The following is a 19,758-nucleotide window of genomic DNA, read 5'->3' as shown; positions in this document are numbered from 1 at the left end:
ATACATGGCACTACCAACTAAATTTTGAAACAATTTATTGAATAATTTATTAAGAGAAATCAAAGAAGAACTCCTACACCAGAATGTATAGGCTTTAACTAGCTCTTTTGTTTTTTTAAAGTGGAAGAAGTAACACAGTAGCAACAGAGACAGTGGCAATAATCTAAAATTAATCTAAATTAATGCCTGGTAGTCAAAGATACTCTCTGCAAGGAGATGTACTATAGGAGTCAGCCACTGGAAGAAGTTTTGAGTGTAATCACTTTATTTACCTTGGAATGACGAAGAATGAATAATCAAATTAACTTGGCCACAAAAAAAAAAAAAAAAAAAAAAGTGCTACAAACATAGTCTATATGGGAATAAAATCTATCAAAATAAAATGAGGAGGGAAAATGCCAATTGAAATATATAAATATATATATATTTTTATATATATATAAAATTTATATTTATATATATATATTTATATATCTATAAAATAAAGAAAATTTTAAAAAACCCACCACAACCACAAAGTGTTTCTTGGCATGTCTAGTTTACACCAGCTGAATCCATAAATGCTTCAGGGTCATATCAAATCAATGAAAAAAAAAACAACCCGAACACTGTATCAGTAACCTACTGGTCAAATGAGAAATGGTAATGCAGTACAGAATCACTCAGGCTCTGCTTAATCACGTTATCTCTGCTATATCTCAAGTTTTCAGCCAAAAGCAGCAGTGGCAGAACACATCAACTCCAGTTCCTTACAACAATAATGCAGCATAACTTGCTTGTAGAGTAGCTACTGTAATCAGTAAAAGGTGAAAACTCCCTTAAATAAGAAGCACAAACCTTTTTGAAAAAGGCCATTTGACTGTTGGCAACACTAACTCAATAAATCTTTGTATTCATTTTCTAGGTGTCCAAATCCTTGTCAAATACTTCCTAGTAAAATATAATAGAAAAATGTTACTTCAGGTTTTGTTTGTTGCCTACCATGTTGCACTCTTAGCTAACCTTTTAAAGTAGCAATAAATAACTCTGATTCTTCAACAAAAAAAGCGTGAAAATTCTGAATGAATTTTCCACCTCGAAGTACAGAAAATCACTTCATCTAACACAGTGTTAGAAAATCCATGCTCCGTTCTGACCTGCTGCCTTACAGTCTATTTCACCCCTTGGCAAAGTACCACATCACCACATGACTAATGGAGAAAACGCACAGACTGCAAAGTGTTTGAAACACCAACACTAAACAGATTCCAGCTACTGAGTCCACATGAATATTCCAGTCTTTAGAGTTTAAGAGTGTTGTCATATATTAAGGGAAAAGGCAAACAAAACCACACAAAAGACAGAAATGCCAGTTGCTGGTACAGCTGTTCAGCTGAACAACTATAAACAATGATAAGAGTTTACCAGAACTGGAATACCTTGAATTCACTTTGACTAAAGCCAAGTATTTCTCTATGTTCTGTTTGATTCTCTAGGTTCTTTCATTAAACAGAAACAGTGGTTTTTACACAGGCATACCTACACAGGATTTTGTCTACTATTAAATAGCACAAGAAAAAGCAACACCACAGCACACAGTCGCCAGCTTTGGCATTTCTTGACAATACAGTTGCTGGAGACCATTATACCCACAGGAATCTACTTGTCTTCTTTTTCCCATCTGCGGATCATGTTTTGTATTACACAGTGAGTATGTTCAGCAGCTGCTGCTAAACTGCTGTAGAAATCAGTGACTATAAAACAAAATTATTAAGCCTGCTTTCAGCATGAAAGAGACTTGCCTACATTTAGGCTTTGATTGCAACAATTTTAGTCATTTTGCACAGGATGGAAGTGGCTAAAAAAAGTCCAAACACATTTATTCTTTTTTCCAGGGCTGATTACCACTAGCAAAACACAGGCCTTGCTCTACCTTGACATATTCACAATTATCAGCTGGAAGAGACCACACATGCTGAAAGGGAAAATTACATGGGAACTAAGTTCCAAGCCACATTAATCAGAGGAATTGAGTCACAAGAGTCTTTCCAAGGCACTCTTGTGCCCATAGTGCCCACTCTAGGACCCACAAAGTTGAGCTCTGCAGCTAATCTTCATACACAAGGGTCGAGATGATTTTGGGCAGGCCAGAAACAAAAGGCACAAATAACTCACTTTTTCCCCAGAAAACTCCAATGGAACATCAGCGGCAAAACACTACTTCGCTATTGGCAGGCAACAGAATTATTTCTTCTGAAGAAAAAGGCTAATTTGTATTTGCTCTGCTAATGATTCCAGATCATCTGCCCCTTATGCAATTAAAGGTCTCAAAATTAGAGATTTTGCCTTATGTTGACATTTTAATCAGTATTTATAAATTCAAATTTGATTGGTTCACCTGACCCCACAGCTTACTGGTAATATACTCCACTAATGTGGAAGAAAGGTTCAAGTTCTAGGGCAAAGGTCACACTGGAAAAGTTGAGACTGTCTTGGAGATAAGCAAGGTAAACATTAACCCTATTTGTGAAAACAGCTTAGTCAAAATTAATACTTTATTTTTTCCCTTCAGAACTGTTGTCACATGTTTCTCTCAACAGGCTTAAATTCAAATATTTCCTATAGGGCTTTAAATACCCTGAAAAATTTGAAAGATTGTCTGCTCATCTCAAAAGAGAGTCCATTCTAGCTTAGGGAGCCACACTGTCATGATCTTTTGTCTTTGCCACTATTACATACCTAAACATTGCTCTTCAAGGACCTTGTCAACAGGTTTCCTACCTTGTCTCCCAATTGTTTGCCACAGTTGCTGCTGAATTGCAAAAGGCTACTGTCACTACTCCTCTTCCTATATGGTAGGCAAGATGACACCCCTCCCAAACCAGCTGTTGCATGAAATCTTCAATTACTAGTCAACGCCACAAAGCAAGAAAAATTTATTTCAACCTCTCCAAAGACAATATCGCAAAAATTCCATGATCCTTATTGATACTACATGGCTCTCCCTGTTCATGCCATCTAGTTTTCTCTAATTAGCTCCAATCTCGAGTATCCACTGCAGGGAAAGGCAAGAAGGAAAAAGGTAATTTTTATTTTGGGGATTTGAATACTGTTTTTAAGTATTCCTTTCCTTACCAGAAAGGGATCATAATACAAACATTAGCAGTCTGCAATTTTATTTTCATACAAAAGTCCCAAAATGTGTGCAACAACAGATATACATGATACATCAATCACTGGTCTAAAAACTCTGAGGCAGGCAGGAAGCTGATGTCTAACAAACATGCGCCTTGAGGCAAAACTCAGTTTCTTAATACTGACAATTTCACTGGAAAAATCATTGAAAAAACAATGTAAATTACTAGAACAGCGCTAGACCATTGTGTATAAGAATTTCTGAACTCTCGACATGAAATAAATCACTGCTTCAGCCTAGGCAAGGCTTTCAGCTAAAAACCACAATGGACCAGCAATCCTTCTTACCTACAGAAAACAAAAATGTAACAGTGGTTACTTTTTCCACAATGTATATCATTGCTTTGTCTCTGTATCTGCTAGTAGTAAAGTCAGGTATATTTTATGGTTTTTGTCTGGATTACTAATATTCTTGGTAAATTGAGATTAGGACCCAGATAATCTTTTGTTTTATTGACATTTTACAGCCAATTTCATCCCCCTCCTTGTCCAATATGGTCCAAGACGGACTGCTCCAAGTCAGACTACAGTATATCACATCAGCAACTGTATTAAGTCGTGCGAGCATTACATTTTTTAATTCTCTTTTACTTTCGACTGATAATCCTATTTATGCTCCCTTAATAAGGTCTAACAGGATATGTGAAGGTTATTCGAATTTATACCTCTATCTAATATATTTGCCTGCAAGTTTCTGTCATGAAATATCTACCAATTAATGGAAAGAACCTTCCAAAGGCATAGAGATTTCTTATGTGACTAGTCTCAAAGACCCTTCAAAAAGGAAAGGGGAAAGGAAAAAAAAATCAAAAAGTATTAGGACAAACATCTTCACTTCTGCTTCTATTCAACATGGAACAAAAGCTAAAAGAGCAGTCAACCACAGTTTCTTCTCTATACTTTCTAGCTGTTTTAAAGCCAGTAGGAGGTAACCCAATCCTTAACAGAGTCTGCAATAGGAGCAGTATAAAAAATTCTTCCTACTTCCTATATTGATTTATATGAGCCATCTGGCAGGCTAAGTGCAGCAGCTTTCACTTTTCCAGCAGTCACTTCACCAGGATATTTGAGAAAAGGAAAGCACCAGTGTATTTTTCATTATAATTTCACTAGTGAAAATTAAGTACATGCAGAATAAAACCTTTCTCTGGGGTAGAAAGAAAAAAAAACCTGTCTTTTGATAACACACATCTTATCTCAGTATGGTCAAAATACTATACCTCTCAACACTGGTGTCCCTTCTGCCTCAGTTCTTGGTAAACATTTCAGTTTCCAGCCCACAATTTGGTCCCACTCCACCCCTTCTTTTTTTGTGTCCACATAATACAGACATCCCACACCTAAATGAAGAGCTATGTCCACTAATTTAACCATATCTTAACACTAACTTCACGCTTCTGTAATATTATTTTGCATACATACTAGCATTTATGCTAGCCCAACCATTTATAATACTATTTCTAACACAGCTATTTCTATTTTTAAGCAATTGGGAGGCATGCAAGCAGCACTGGGATGGAAGCCACACATCTGAAGTAACAGCTGCAAACATCTAATTATAACTTGGTATTAACTTCTACAAAACTTGAGTTTTAATAAGGAGAAAAGGGAGTATTGTGGATTTATTTTGTTTCCATTTTGAGGTAGAGGGTTCTAAAAGCTATCTAATACAATGAATATTACACTACTGACACACTGACTTATTCAGGAGATTAATTCTGTAAGGAAGACAACCTTAACCTGCTAAAGAGAAGGTCCATCTGTAAAATGTGACTGCAAAAGTATCTTCTGTTTCTATTTATATGCCTGCAAGACTCTCTAACCTTTGCTAAACATAACTTTCTAGCAATCAATTGACCATCAAATCAAACTTCTATCAGCTGTTGCCAAAAAGGGATGACAGGGAATAGTACTTATTTTTTGTACTCCCCTGCCTACTGGATGATTTCTTTTTTAAATGAGCCAATTCTGTGATAAGCAAGTTATAGTAATATCCTACTCCTCGAGCAGGCTCTTCAATTTGTGTTGAGTTTAGGTCAAAAACAATAAAATGCTAAGAATGCATGTGGGTTTAAAACATACTTAAGATGTAGTCTCGGAAGATATACAATAGCATCTGATCCATCTAGCTATCTATTATTGAGAGCTGTAAGTAAATAATCACTTTTACTGAGGTTTCCCACATATTTAAAATGTTCAGTCTAGGTTTAGAAAGTGGAGACATGAAACTGAAGGACTCAAGGCAGCAGGGTCTGAAGTGGCAATGCTTATGCCATCACATCCAACTGGGCAATAAGCTAGGCCAACCAGGGCAATGACAAGTATTCCTTAGCTGCCTCTCAAGATGAGAACCACAAGGCCGATAACCTCAAGTGTATGTATGGCTACAGTGAATCCTCTTGCACTCCCCCTGGGAAACCTGTATGCTCTATTACCTCTCCGAAGTGCCTGTACACCAACACACATAGCATGGGGAATAAACAGGAAGAATGTGAGATCTGTCTACAGTCACAGAGCCATGATCTCATTCCAGTTACAGAGATGTGGTGAGACAGCTCACATGACTTAAATGCTGTCATGGAAGGCTATGTACTTTGTAGGAAAGCCAGGCCAGCAAGGCAAGGTTGTGGAGTTGCTCTTTATGTGAGAGAGCAATTGAAATATCAAGCTCAGCCTCGGAGTGAATGAAAGCTTATGGATAAGAATTAAAGGCCAGACTAATACAGGTGGCAGTGTGCAGGTGTTCACTACAGGCTACAATCAAGAAGCTGATGATTCTGCAGACAGCTGAAAGTAGCTTCATGATTTTAGGCCCTGGTTCTCATGTGGGACTTCAACCATCCTGATATCTGCTGGAAAGATAACATAGCTAAGCATGCACAGTCCAGGAGGTTCCTGCAGAGCATTGATTATAACTTTCTGACACAGGTGGTGGAAGAGACAGTGAGAGGTTTTCAAGGTCCTACTTTGATTAATTCCATGGGTTAGGGCTCTAGAAGGTAGGGGCTGAAGGAAAGCTGATCAATTCAATCATCACTTCCTTCAAGCTCGAGTCCGATGCATCCCTATGAGCAAGCAGTCAAGTATAAGAAGCAGGAAAGCTGCATGGATGAGCAAGGAGCTTCTGACAAAACTCAAATGGAAGAAGGAAGTTTACAGCATGTGGAAAAAGGGACAGGCCACTTGGGAGGAATACAGGAATGCTGCTATAGTGTGCAGGGATGTAGTGAAGGAGGCTGAGCTCTACATAGAATTAAATCTGGCCAGAGATGTCAAGGACAACAAGAAGGACTTTTTCAAGTACATCAGCAGCAAAAGGAACATTAGGGAAAATGTAGGTCCGCTGCTGATTGAGGTGGATGCCCTGGTAACAGAGGATGAAGAGAAACAGAGTTACTGAATGCCTTCTTCACTTCCATTTCTACTGGTAAGACCAGCCTGCAGGAATACTAGACCCTGGAGGTAAGAGGGAAAGTCTAGAGAAAGGAAGACTTTCCCTTGGTTAAGGGATATCAGGTTAGAGATTGTTCAGTAAAACTGGACATACACAAATCCCTGGGCCTCAGTGGGATGCACCGAAAAGTGCTGAGGGAGCTAGCAGACATTATTGCCAAGCTACTCTCCATCATCTTTGAAAGGTCATGGAGAACAGGAGGGGTGTCTGTGGACTAGAGGAAAGCCAACATTACTCCAGTCTTCAAGAAGGAAAACCCAGGAAACTACAGGCCAGTCAGCCTCACCTTAATCCCCAGAATGGTGATGGAACAATTCATTCTGGACATCATCTTCAAGCATGTGGAGGAAAAGAAGGCTACCAGGAACAGTAAACATGGATTCAACAAGGGAAGATCATGCTTGATAGCCTTCTATGATGGTATGACTGACTAGGAAGATGAGGGGAGAGCAGTGTCTACCTTCACTTCAGCAAGGTTTTTGACACAACATTCTCATAGGTAAGCTCGGGAAGCAGGACAGTGAGATGGATCAAAAACTGGTTGGATGGCAGAGCTCAGAGGGTTGTGATCAACAGTGCAGAGTCTGGTTGGAAACCTGTAGTTACTGGCGTTCCTTAGGGTTCAGTCCTGGGTCCAGTCCTGTTCAACCTGCCCATCATTGACCTGGATGAAGAGATTGAGTGCACCCTCAGCAAGTTTGCTGATGACACAATACTGGGAGGAGTGGCTGACACACCACAAGGTTGTGCTGCCATCCAGTGATACCTGGACAGGCTGAGGAGTTGGGCAGAAAAATTGAACCTTATGAAATTAAACAAGGGCAATTGTAGGGTCCTGCACCTGGGGAGGAACAACCCCAAGCACCAGTACAGGTTGGGGGCTGACCAGCTGGAAAGCAGCTCTGCAGAGAAGAACCTGGGACTCCTGGTCAAAAACAAGTTACTCATGAGTCAGCAACATGCCCCTGTAGCCAAGAAGGCAAATAGTATCCTGGCTTGCATTAGGCAGAGTGTGGCCAACAGGTCAAGGGAGGTTCTCCTCCCCCTCTACTCTGCCCTGGTGAGGCCACATCTGGAGTATTGCGTCCAGTTCTGGGCTCCCCAGTTTAAGAAGGATAAGGAACTACCGGAGGGAGTCCAGAGGTGGGCTACAAAGATGGTGAGGGGTCTGGAGCACCTTTTTTATGAGGAGAGACTGAGACAGCTGGGTCTGTTCAGCCTGTAGAAGAAAAGGCTGAGAAGGGATCTCATCAATGTTTATAAATATCTCAAGGGTGGGTGTCAAGAGGATGGGACCAGACTCTTTCAGTTGGGCTCTTTCAGTGATCCCCAGCGACAGGATGAGGGGCAACGGGTACAGACTGAAGCATAGGAGGCTCTATCTGAATATGAGGAGAGACTTTTTACTTAGAGAGCAACAGACAGTGGAACAGGCTGCCCAGAGAGGCTGTGGAGTCTCCTTCTCTAGAAACATTCAAAACCCACCTAGACACATTCCTGTGTGATCTACTCTAGGTGAACCTGCTTTAGCATGTGGGTTGGATTAGGTGTTCTCCAGAGGTCACTTCTAAGCACAACCATTCTGTGATTCTCAACATCAAATTATTTCTTCACAAATACAAGTCACGAGTCACTGAGGTAGGAAAAGAAGAAAACAGATCTAGAAATTTTTATCAGCTTGGAAAGTAAAATATGTGCAATAGTGACTACTGTAACTCCAGGAGTGACTTTCTAAGCAAGAAGGCCTATTTTTTTTTAAATCTTTATTTACAGATGCTGCACAAATTGTTCAGTATGAGTTGAGGAAAACTAAAAAAAAAAAAAGAAACTGTCTCTTCTGAAATGTCTTCTCTCTTCACAAACAGTTTGAAGTTTTTCATTTGATTCATTCTACTATCATTTTTTTTTCCAAGCTAACAAAATTCAAGTAGTTTATGTTGTATACACCCTGATGAGGTCCAGAGCTTTCAATATGACAGTTGACGGCTCTTAAAGACTTTTTGTGCCCCACTGTGGCTGTTCCTCACTTACCAACCATCACATTCCCCCACACCCTGGGGCACGGTTACTCCTGTGCCCCCCAGCTGGGGGAACAGAGGAGGCTGGACCTCAGTCAACAGACCAAGTCCTCAGCCAAGGAGGTGCCCAGGCGCAGAGAAGCTTCTGGACCATGCCTGAAATGATCACAGACAGATCCAACCAGGCTTTAAAAGAGGGCCCCTGCCAAAGTCTCCTCTGAGCGGTCTTCTTGGAGCAGCCAGGCTGTGATCAGAGCCCTCCCTTCAGACCAGGGACACCACCTAAGGAGACTTGTCAGGATTAAGTGCCCTCAACTTCTCCTTGGTGGATGATTATTTTATCCCAGATAAATCCTTGAGTGAGTCCTTGCCCCCACCAGTCCCACAGAGGGTAAGCAATAATTTCTTCTCAGTAGCCTTGAGTGAAAGAGGCTTCTTCTTTTGGATGAGTGCATACACACTGTGGATCATTATTCTTGTGTAGTTGTATGGTAATCACATCCCCAATTGGTATATCAAACCTGCAGTTTATTAAATATTGCCATAGAGCTGATAGATTTTGGATCACCCTCCACCACTTGCACTGTTTTCTGTAGTTTGATTTAAGTCTGTTGTTTGATTTCAGTTCCAAATTAAACTTGGTTTAATCTCACATTTGCTTGGAGTCATTTTCGGGTGCTTCTGTGACACAAAGTAATCTTCATAAGTGTTACCTGCAAGTGTTCCCAATTTATACTGGTAGCCTGTCTAGAATATAGCTTTATTCTTATTATGTTTTGAAACACAGTAAGAGTTTGAACATAGTCTGAATGCATTCCCTTATAACTCAGTCTCATCCTCAATGCTCTCATATCAAATTGATTTTTATTTGACCATTACCTTTCCCAGCTTTATAAATGTTTTATTTCATCCTTCATATCATTACTCCTGCAGCACTTTCTTTAATGTTGTCTACTTGTGTTCATATTTGTTACCCACAAAGAAGTTCTAGCAAACAAATTACCCAGCAACCCTTTAAATTAAGATTCTGTTTGAAGGCACTACTAAGTAATATGTAAAGCAAGAGATTATGCAGGGACTGTATCTACACTGTTTTTATGTATGTTTAAGAAACAAACCTGCTCTGTGGGTCAAAGCAGACTAGTTAGAATCCACAATGTTACAGCATCTTTTGTACTGTCTATACCACTTATAAGCTAGAAGACCCTATATGCTGAGAAGGCCAATTGAGAGATTTGCATCTCTACAGGGCAGGCAAGTACCACACCCTTCAATCACAGAATAACTCAGGCCAGAAAGTACTTCTAGAGGGCATCTGGTCCAGCTCTCCACCAAAGGCAGGACAAACTTCAAAGTGAGATCAGGATGCTCAAGGCCTTTGCCAGTCAAGTTCTGAATACCTTCAAGGATGAAACTCTCTGGGAAACGTGTTCCAATGCTTAAACACCCAAACTGAGGAAAATGTATTCTTTCTATTCAGATTTTCCCTGCTTTTTGCAGTCCACTCCATGAGTGACTAAGGGAGTGGAGCACCTCCTGTATGAGGAAAGCCTGAGGGAGCTGGGTTTCTTTAGCTTGGAGGAGACTGAGGGGTGACCTCATTAATGTTTATAAATATGTAAAGGGTGAGTATCACGAGGATGGAGCCAGGCTCTTCTCGATGACAAACAATGACAGGACAAGGGGCAATGGGTACAAACTGGAACACAGGAGGTTCCACTTAAACATAAGAGGAAACTTCTTCACAGTGAGGGTGACAGACACTGAAGAGGCTGCCCAGGGGGGTTGTGGAGTCTCCTTCTCTGGAGACATTCAAAACCCACCTGGACACATTCCTGTGTAACCTCATCTAGGTGTTCCTGCTCCAATCCCTAACATTCTGTGATTCTGTGACTCTATATCTCTATATCCATCTATTAGATAGCGAAATAAAGCTATTAAATCCCTTCTTGGCCTTTGCAATGCTAAACAAACCTAGCTCTTCAGCTCTTTCCCGTACATCATGAACTCCAGCATCTTTCTTGTATTATACCAGGGTGCCAAAACCAGATGACATTATTTCAGATGCATCTCTTAAGTGTCAAACAGAGGGGAATAATTAGAACCATAGAATGTCCTGAGTTGGAGGAAGCTGTAGCTGAGACGAGGTCTCCCCTCAGTCTCCTCTTCTCCAGGCTGAGCAAACCAAGTGACTTCAGCTGCTCCTCATATGGATTCCTCTCCAAATCCTTCACCAACTTCGTAGCCCTCTTCTGGACACTCTCCAGTCACCTTTTCTATGTCCCTTACTCAACCTAGTGGCTAAGCTCTTCGATTTTACCTAACTTCTGCATGCCCTGTGATTACAACAACAAATATATAAAGGTCCTATTCATACCTTCTTCAGCTGTTTAGCACTAGTTAGGTAAGCATATTAAATACGCCTGCCACTGGTGCTCATTCTGCCGTCAAATAGCCCAAAATGCTCAAAATATGACATGAGGAAAATCAGTACTGAATGGATAAAGGAAGTACTTCCTTCAGTACTTGGAGAAAACAGAGTTAGTTCTCTCAAAACATTTTTATTATTTCCTGTCTCAGAGACAGGTATGAGTTCCAACCAGTCCCAAGCTTGACCCAAAACAGACTGAAGATACAAGATTTCACAAATGGTACTAACCTAGGAACCTTTAACCACCAGCAGCTGTATGCCCTAAAACTGGCACACAAAGAGAAATCTACAAAGAGGCTCATCATCATTGTTTAAAGCCCAGCTTTCCTTGACTTGCACCAAATCAATCAGCCATTCATAAGTTTGAACACAAGCTCATGGTTGGCCAAGTTCACAGCACCACATCTTTACAAACCTGCTACATTTTGCCAGAACAGGCCGAGATCCTCGCCCTTCAGGAAACATTAGTCTCCACATCAGAAGTCAACACAGCATGTCCCTTGCTGTGTTTGGGTCCTCAAATCACTAACCCACAAATACACTTCATACAGGTCCAGGACAATCTGCTGAATGTACACTGAGATGCAGGTGAATCACCTGTAGTCAGCTGACCACACGTGAAGGATCTTCTGGGTGAGTAGTAACTCAGCGTCCTCTGAATCACTGCTGCTGCTTTCATGAGATATGCTGCCTTGCTACCAAGTCTTCCAAACAGAGTTATTCCCTCATACCTATAAGGTTAGGATCCAGATGCAGGAAACCCAGGGACCAGACATGTAGAACAAAACAGCCCTACAAACCCATCAAGATGCTTTCATAGGCAAAAAACCAGTATTACTTTATCAGTCTTTGATAGTCTTAACGCACTCACAGTGTCTCTGACACAGGCAGCAGTCTGCAAGCTGTGCAGCCTGGGCTTCCACAACATCCTGCCACCTGGGCAAACAGCTGCTACACAGGAAGGCAAAACGAGTAAAAGGGATGCCACCAGTCTTTACAGAGCCAAGAGACAACATACCATTTCAAAGTAACATGTTTGTTTGGTGGGGAGTTGGTTGTTTTCTTTTGTGTGTGTGTGCTGTGGTGTTTTTTGGGAGGTGTTGGGTTTGGGGTTTTTTGGGGGAGGATGTTTTGTTGTGTTGTGCTTTTTTTAAAACAGAAAGAGACAAATCAACAAGCTTAGAGAAAAGCATGTCAGCTTTGTTCATGGCCATTTGTCATCTTCAATCTAAAAACAGCAGGCAAAGTAGCTCTCACTTTAAGATGTCAACGAAACCATAAAACTGCTGGCTTCTGTGAACCAACCCTCCTACTACCAGGAGCAACTGGCAGCTCTACCTAAGGCAATAAATTCAGACTAAGGAGTGTGATAAAGCAGGCTGCTGGGGAAACTCTGCCAGTCCTGTTGCCTTTCTACAGCTTCCTACTTCTGGAATTACCTGCACAGCTGACTCTTGGCCCTGTCCTCCTAGTCTCCATCAGGAGAGCGTCCCTGGTCCCTAAAGACCAAAGAATGGACGATCAATTGCCTGTGCACACAAGTGTTTGAGGGGACTACCAAGAAGGCATTGCAGCAGGTGTGTTTGCAGAGGTACATGGAGGAAGCAGGTTAAGTCTTTGGTAGGGTTTGGAGACAGGCTGCGCTGTTGTTGTCTTTTAAAACGACTGATGTCCAACTTTCCCAGCCGGATTCATAACTTAGTAAGATAAAGTTGTGGGCTTTCTTCAGCAGCTGCATTGCAAATGGATTCCTTCAAGTAGAGTGGCTGGTCAGGCTGTCACAGCAACTATGGGTAAGGGTCCCTAATGCCACATAACAGGAAGAAAGAAAGGTGACAGGACTCTGATGACCCTCTACTGACGTGCAGCAGTCTGCAGCTGAGTCTGCCAGAAAACTGCAGTTCAGGAAGTCCAAGCAGGAATAAAGGGAGAGACAGTTTGTCTCTTGGAGGCTCCGTGCTAAGAGCACTTCCCTACTCTGCTTTCACAGTGATCCGAATGGAAAATACTGAAAATCTCACACTGCCTGAAGTATGCCATTGGAACACATATGGGCCTTTGAAGAACACAGACCACTACCCTTGCTTGTTACACAGTGCCATGTGTCACGCTTCCCCCCAGCCAAATCTGCTCAGGTAACCTGGGGCTACTGCTTTCACCAGCACACAACTGGCTATAGCACTTCCTGTAGGATGAAGGTTTGCCTTCATCCCTGCTCTCGAGTAGTCTCAGGCTATGCAACACTAGTCCAGTACAGCCCCAACAGTCCTGAGCAAAGGTATTGATCACATCCCTCTCACCACTCTCATGTCTGCTTCCAGGGCCTGTCCCACGCAAAGCAGCAAACTGTGCATACCCCCTTGTCTCAGAATCACAAGCCACTTTCCCTACTCAAGAACATCCTGGTGAAGGGCAGCTGTCGAGCTGCAAAGGCCTATTGCAGATCCTACTTTCCATCAGCTGCATCAGCCCAAGTGTGGTCTGATAATGAGTGAACATGACATTTCCCAGATTTGAGATCTAGAGAAGTATGAAGCAAAAGCACATAATTCAAGCCCCTGAATTCAACCTAGGCACAAAAGAAGGGAAAGCTATATAAGAAGAAGTATGAAACATGCAGAAATAATTACCCCAAGTTAATCTCAATCTGACCAGGAAAGTACAGTCCTCTCAGCTATAGCAGTTGATTCCAAGAACACAGCAAAGGTGGCGGGCAAGAAAAAAAAGGCATATATATCTAGGACATAAAGCATGGCAGCTGTTCTTCACCAAGAACTGTGTACAAAAGAGCAAAAAGGAAAGGGGTGGCTATCAGCACAGATGAGTGCAGGAGCCTGTCAGAATTAGTTTTATTGGATTGTCATGTGGAAATACTACCCGCCTAACAGAAGGTTCTCAAAGAACAGGACTCAGAAGACTACTGTTCCAAGATTTCATCATTCCCTTGCACGGACAGCAAGGAATGAGATCGCGTGGGTGATCTGCAGGGTGGTCCATACCCCTGGGAGCTATGAACTTGCAGTTTTTCTCTTCTGTCACACAGTATTGACAATTAAGCAGTGCTTCTTGTTTGCCTTCTTTCTCTTCTCTACCGACACATTTTAATCAAAACAAAACATTCAACCAGATGTGTGCCAAAAAGTCTTTTTCCTGGCAGATGGTCATTCAGAAGCTGCTGACAATGGCTGGTGGAGGATGATGTGGTCTGTGGTCTGCCTCTCTTCAGATGCCGGGCTGGTATCCAGCAGCACTGAGGTGCCAACAGACGTGCTCCCAAGGCATCAGGTTGTCATGTTCCCACAGCAGCAAAAACTGACTAAAAGACAGTGGTTAAGGGCCCTGGAAACACTTCTGTCCTTCTGTCCTAAACAAAACAGGAGTGCAACTACTGCAAAGGTTGATTTGGGGTTTGGATAGCACACCTACCTTCAACGAGGTGCATCCAGGGGCACCGGAGCATGGTGCAAAACTGCTGGAAAACTGGATAAGAGGAGGGAGCAAAAGCTAGCACAGCTTATGTCCACAGAACTGCACTTGAGTATACATTTTTCTTTGGCTTTCCACATTGAGGGAATTACCTGGACTGACTCTAGTGTACATTAATGGACACAGAAAGTGGCTCATCAAGAGAATGGACTCCTTAAGAGACAGTACAGACTCACTCAAAAAAGCTGGCAACAGTAAAGTCAACACAACTAACACTTAAAATGTCAACACACTTAATAACAGAAAGAACCAGTCTAACAACATCAGAGTCATAATTTAGAATGCAAGATACGTCCACTTTTTATTCTTTCTTAAAACCAGGGCTTTTCTTTCAAGACCAGGACTACTACCACTGATCTACTTCAACTTGTGTCTAAGTTTGTAAGCAAATATTGCAATCAGTTCTCCAGGTAATCTAAATATAAAGGAAAGCAGAGAATGTGATTTCATGGAGGTAGCAGTAATGGATATACAATTTCATTGTTGCTGAACTCTCACAAAAAGTAGCAAAAAAGAGACGCACTTGAACAGCTACTGGTGCTTTAAAATATGCATTATAGTACATTTTATTAGCCTAGGGAATAAAAGTTCTATAATAATATCACACTCACTGAATATCTCAAACTGTTTCATGTACTGTTAACAAAAAGCATGTCTCTAAAAAGATGGAACTATCTTACAAACTAACTGGTACTGCTATTATATCAGCTACTACAATCTTTTGATGCCAAAGTCTTACTTCATATCACAGCTTGATAATAGACTTTGATTATTTTCCATATCCTTGGCATTATTTTTATTCAATGAAAGCCCTTTAAGGATGAGGTAAATGAATGGCACACATGCTTAAAAAAACAGACATAATGCAAAGTAATAAAACCAAAACAGAACACTCCATACAGTTTCTGTTTCACTTTGCAGATACAGGAAAAAAAAATCTCACCCCACCTTTTTCAGGAAAGTACAACAGCTGCACTTGAATACAAATCTCTTCAGTGCTGAAGTTTGCTTGTAGAGAGAGTGATTGTATCACTTGCAGATGAGTAAGAGTAACTAGATCTCCCACTAAGCACACAGAAGCGCTTCTCTTCAGTAACATATATTTTGCTGACATGACATTCCATTTTAAAAAAAGGTCCTTTGATTAAGGCACTCACTTTTGTAGCTGCTGGTTCCACTAGTCTCTGACGGTGTCGTGCTGAGCCGAAATGACTCTTCTGAGGCGCCCCTTCCTGACAGTGAACGGAGAAAGGAGAGGAAAAAGAAGAGAAAAAAGGGGGAAAATGGATTGTGGAGGGGATGGAATGGAGGATGTTGGAGAAGGGAGAGGGAGAGTATTTAACTAGACTGTATTTTCACTAACTTTGTAAAAGCTCTATGAAATCAATTTCAATAATACCACTATATAAATATCAGAAAGAAAATGAAGCTTTTGCTGGAAGCAGCCTCATGAGGCTTTTATATATTTATTACTCATATACATTTAATGACACTGTCTACTATACACACACATATAGACACATATGTATACATGCCTACATCATTTTTGGATACACACTTTCAAGTTGAAAAAATATTAATTTCACTCTTTCCAAGCATATACATTATCCTACATTTCTGTATCAACTGAAGAAGTTACATACACAAGAACGCAAACCATCAGCCATCCCACCCAGCTGGATTCACACTCTAACCCAAAAACCAGCAACTCCTCTAATAAAATAGGACTTTTTGGATTCACATTCTCCATCCAAAGCTTCAATAGACTACCAACCACCTTAAGTTTTAGGAGTTAGGTTAACTAGCACACATTAATACTTTTTCCTGAGGAAACCTGAAAAAAAAAACAGGCTCACACATGTAAAGCATAAGCTTTTTCTCTTAGAAAGAGAAATTTGAAAAAGGAATCGACTGAAAAAACAGAAGCACAATAGTCTTCATTACATGTGCACAATTATTTAGGACAATGCCTCACTGCAAGCTGTCTTAAAACTACCTGGATTTGCTGGAGCTGCAAAAGAGGACTGCCTCCCTGACTTCAAGCAGTGCACCACTTGGCTGTCTATTCTTGGTATTTCTTGTGGTTCCCTCTCACTGATTAAAACTGGTACTGAACAACCTCTAGAACAGGGGACCAATCTGTCCCTAAATTTTTCCTACATTGATGGAACTGCTCATCTTTCAAGAAAAAGAAAGGAAGGCGGGAGGAGGAGGAAAAAAAACCAAACCACACACCCACACACATAGTAAACTGCTTAAGTATCACAAAAAATAAACTAGAAAGAAATACAAAATTTGAGCAAAAATATGTATTTTGAGTACTGATACTGTACAACCTGAAATTTTACAAAGGGAAAAATTAGATGTTTGCATCTCCTTTTCCTACAATGAAAGGAAAGAATACTACAAATTTCTGTTTCTTTGATGGTCTTCCTGCCCCTCAGGCTTAAGTAGATCAGACTGTTGGAGTTTTGTTTCTCTTTCATATTCACACTTTCCCCTTCACTGAAATTATCTTGATACTCTTCAGACATCATAAAGCCGTATTAGAGCAGCACTTCTTCAATATATCTAAGAAATATTCTGAAACAAGGCAAATTCTGAAATTAGGATGAACAGCTTTTCCAGGAAATTGATTCAATTTATTCCTCTACTTCTTGGCAGCCTAAATACATACTTTCAATTAAACAGCCTTGCAATGCTTTAACCACCTGAAACAAAAGCACTTGCTCCATCTGCTTTAAAAATTAAGAAAATTTCTAGGTTAATTTTCTGTATGAATTCTATCAAATATGTCACCTGAATTTTCAGGAGATAATTTGTCACAAACAAGACTGAAGATTAAACAGCTATGCCATCATTTTAGAAACTCTGGGGCAATCACAAAAATTAACATTATCATTAACTTCACAAACACTACTTTTATAAAAATAAACACCACTTACATTGAACTCTCCACTATTTTTCAAAATTCAGGCCTAAACATAAGTCATTATCTGACCTTACCAAACTTAAGGCATTATAAAACATTAGTATCTTAATATGCAAAGAACAATAAGAAAATTCTAGAAACTTCAATAATCTACTTCTTTACAGTCAGTAGCCATTGCTGGAATTTGGTGGGTCTCATTCCTTTCCAGCAACAGGTAAAAGGCCCATCACTTAAAGTCTTTGTAAGGACGGTAGTTGTTGAAAAACCTATAGGATAAAATGAACTATGAAGAGAAGACTGCCTACAGGAGATACATTGTCCCATGTGAATAAACAGCTGTATCTAGCAAGGAAGAAAAAAAAAAAAAACAAGGAACAAGAACATTGCAAGCCACTAAGTGAAAAAACAGCAAGAGCCAAGCAGTAAATCAAGTCAGAATGTCAGCTAGAACAGTTGCCAGTCAAGAAACACTTTGCTTTTTCTGCCAGTTGCTAGAAACTCATTCCTACACACTCAATAAACCATTTACCTGCAGTTCCTACCAAGGTACTAACAGAAATGCAAGCAGATACAAGAGCATTACTGGCTTTGCTGAGCAACAGCAAGGAAATTAAAATCAAGAGAAGGGGATAAGACAGACATTGACAGAGCATTATCTAGGTTTGCACTGAATCATATCTGCACAGTCAGTCTCCGACCAGAATTATTACAGTGTCTTTGTCAATAACCACGAAGTATTCCTCCATCGTGCTTGCTGTGAGTAACTTTGCCACATGTGGCTGTCTTTATAGTAACAGAACTGTGGCAATTAATCACGTGAATACCTCATCTTAGCCTGCTTACTGACACTTAAATGGCTTTCTGAAATTAACTTTACCAAACTACACTCAACCTGTGGAATGCCCCGAGGCAGTCCCTAGAGAAAGAACCATATCAAAAAAATATTTGTTAATCCCTCTTCTAGATATTTTTATTCTCCAGAAGTCACACAGAATGGCCACAGTTACACAAGCCAATTAAGCACATGCAAAACTATGCACACAGCTCTGCTGACTTCAACATACGGAGCCAAATACTTCTCAATTCAGGCTTTTCACTGCTCTGAAAAGCCTTAAACAGAGAACACTTTCCTTTCTTCAATTCAAGAGACCATTTTTGAAAGCGAATTTCAGATGCACAGATCGAAATACAGAGTCTTTAGCATTTAAATCATTCATTAACAGCTTTTTGTAGAAATATCTTTGAAAAAAATTACATTAATTTTACATAGAGGTCTAAAAATTATGGGTCAGTAGTGAACATCAAATATTCTGCTACTGAACTACTTCGTCACTTCTTCCAACATACTCAGTCTACTAAATCTAATGAATAAAAATTAAACTGGTGCCTGTGAGCAAATATGCATGTTTACTTGTGTAGTATGTGGAATAAGAGATATCTTGACACATTGTCTGTTTCTCAGATCACAGAAGACTATCAAATCCTAGGATACATCATTTAGATGTGCTATTTTTGCCAGTGTTACTTGCGGACAGTAGTATAGAAGAACTATTAAGACAGGAAAGAAGTATGGTTTAAGCAGATTGTTAAAAGGAGGGAGAACATACATAGTAATTAATATTAAAATATGTCACGGCAGAACACACCAGAAAAAAAACCCTCAAATTTGTGCATCAATGCCATAAAATCCTAAGAACTACTTATACTTTAACAGGTGACAACTAGATAAACAGGAACACTTCTACATACCACTGCTTCCATTAGAATTCAATGAGAGCATTTTCCACTGTTACATACACACACAAACACGCACACACAAAAGTCGTGCAGGAAGAAGTCTCAAAACACTAAGTCATCTGAATAATTGTGCCAAGCAGCCAAAACTGGAGCAGGTCTTGGGTTTGCCTGTAACTGCATTTTTTAAGGTAGTTTTAAAATAGTGCTGTTTCTTGTCAAAGCACTTGAATTAATCTGAAAAGTTACTTCTCTGGCTTTATATTCTCTTCACTACTTTTTAAGTAAGTATAGAGGAAAGCAAAATTTGTAATTAATACACAACATGAGCACCATTATTGAAATCAGGAAGAAATTCAGACAAAAAGGTATTTACCAATGCTGTCTGCATCTCAAAAAACACAACAGTTAAAAGATTTTTTCCATGCTATGAGATACTGGTTCCAAATCCTCTACCTGCTGAACATCCAAGGAGGCAGAAGACCACTTAGTTTCTTCCCCAAGATACTTTAAATATCTCAGTCTCTCC

The 19,758-nt window shown here is 40.3% G+C and overlaps 1 protein-coding gene across 1 annotated transcript in view; it reads right to left on the bottom strand.

The window, feature by feature from the left end:
* Positions 1-19,758, bottom strand: part of MAST4 (microtubule associated serine/threonine kinase family member 4) — a gene marked incomplete at its 5' end in the record, with an annotated part of 306,989 nt that overhangs the window by 166,917 nt on the left and 120,314 nt on the right. Inside the window, one exon of the mRNA XM_080362738.1 lies at positions 15,721-15,795. Coding sequence (XP_080218864.1) covers positions 15,721-15,795 — 75 coding nt within the window. The remainder of the gene's footprint in view (positions 1-15,720; positions 15,796-19,758) is intronic.

This window comes from Nesoenas mayeri, assembly GCF_963082525.1.
Source record: "Nesoenas mayeri genome assembly, chromosome: Z".
Lineage (NCBI taxonomy): Eukaryota > Metazoa > Chordata > Aves > Columbiformes > Columbidae > Nesoenas > Nesoenas mayeri.
Note: the sequence above shows the minus strand (reverse complement) of the source record. Positions and strands in the feature narration are given on the sequence as shown.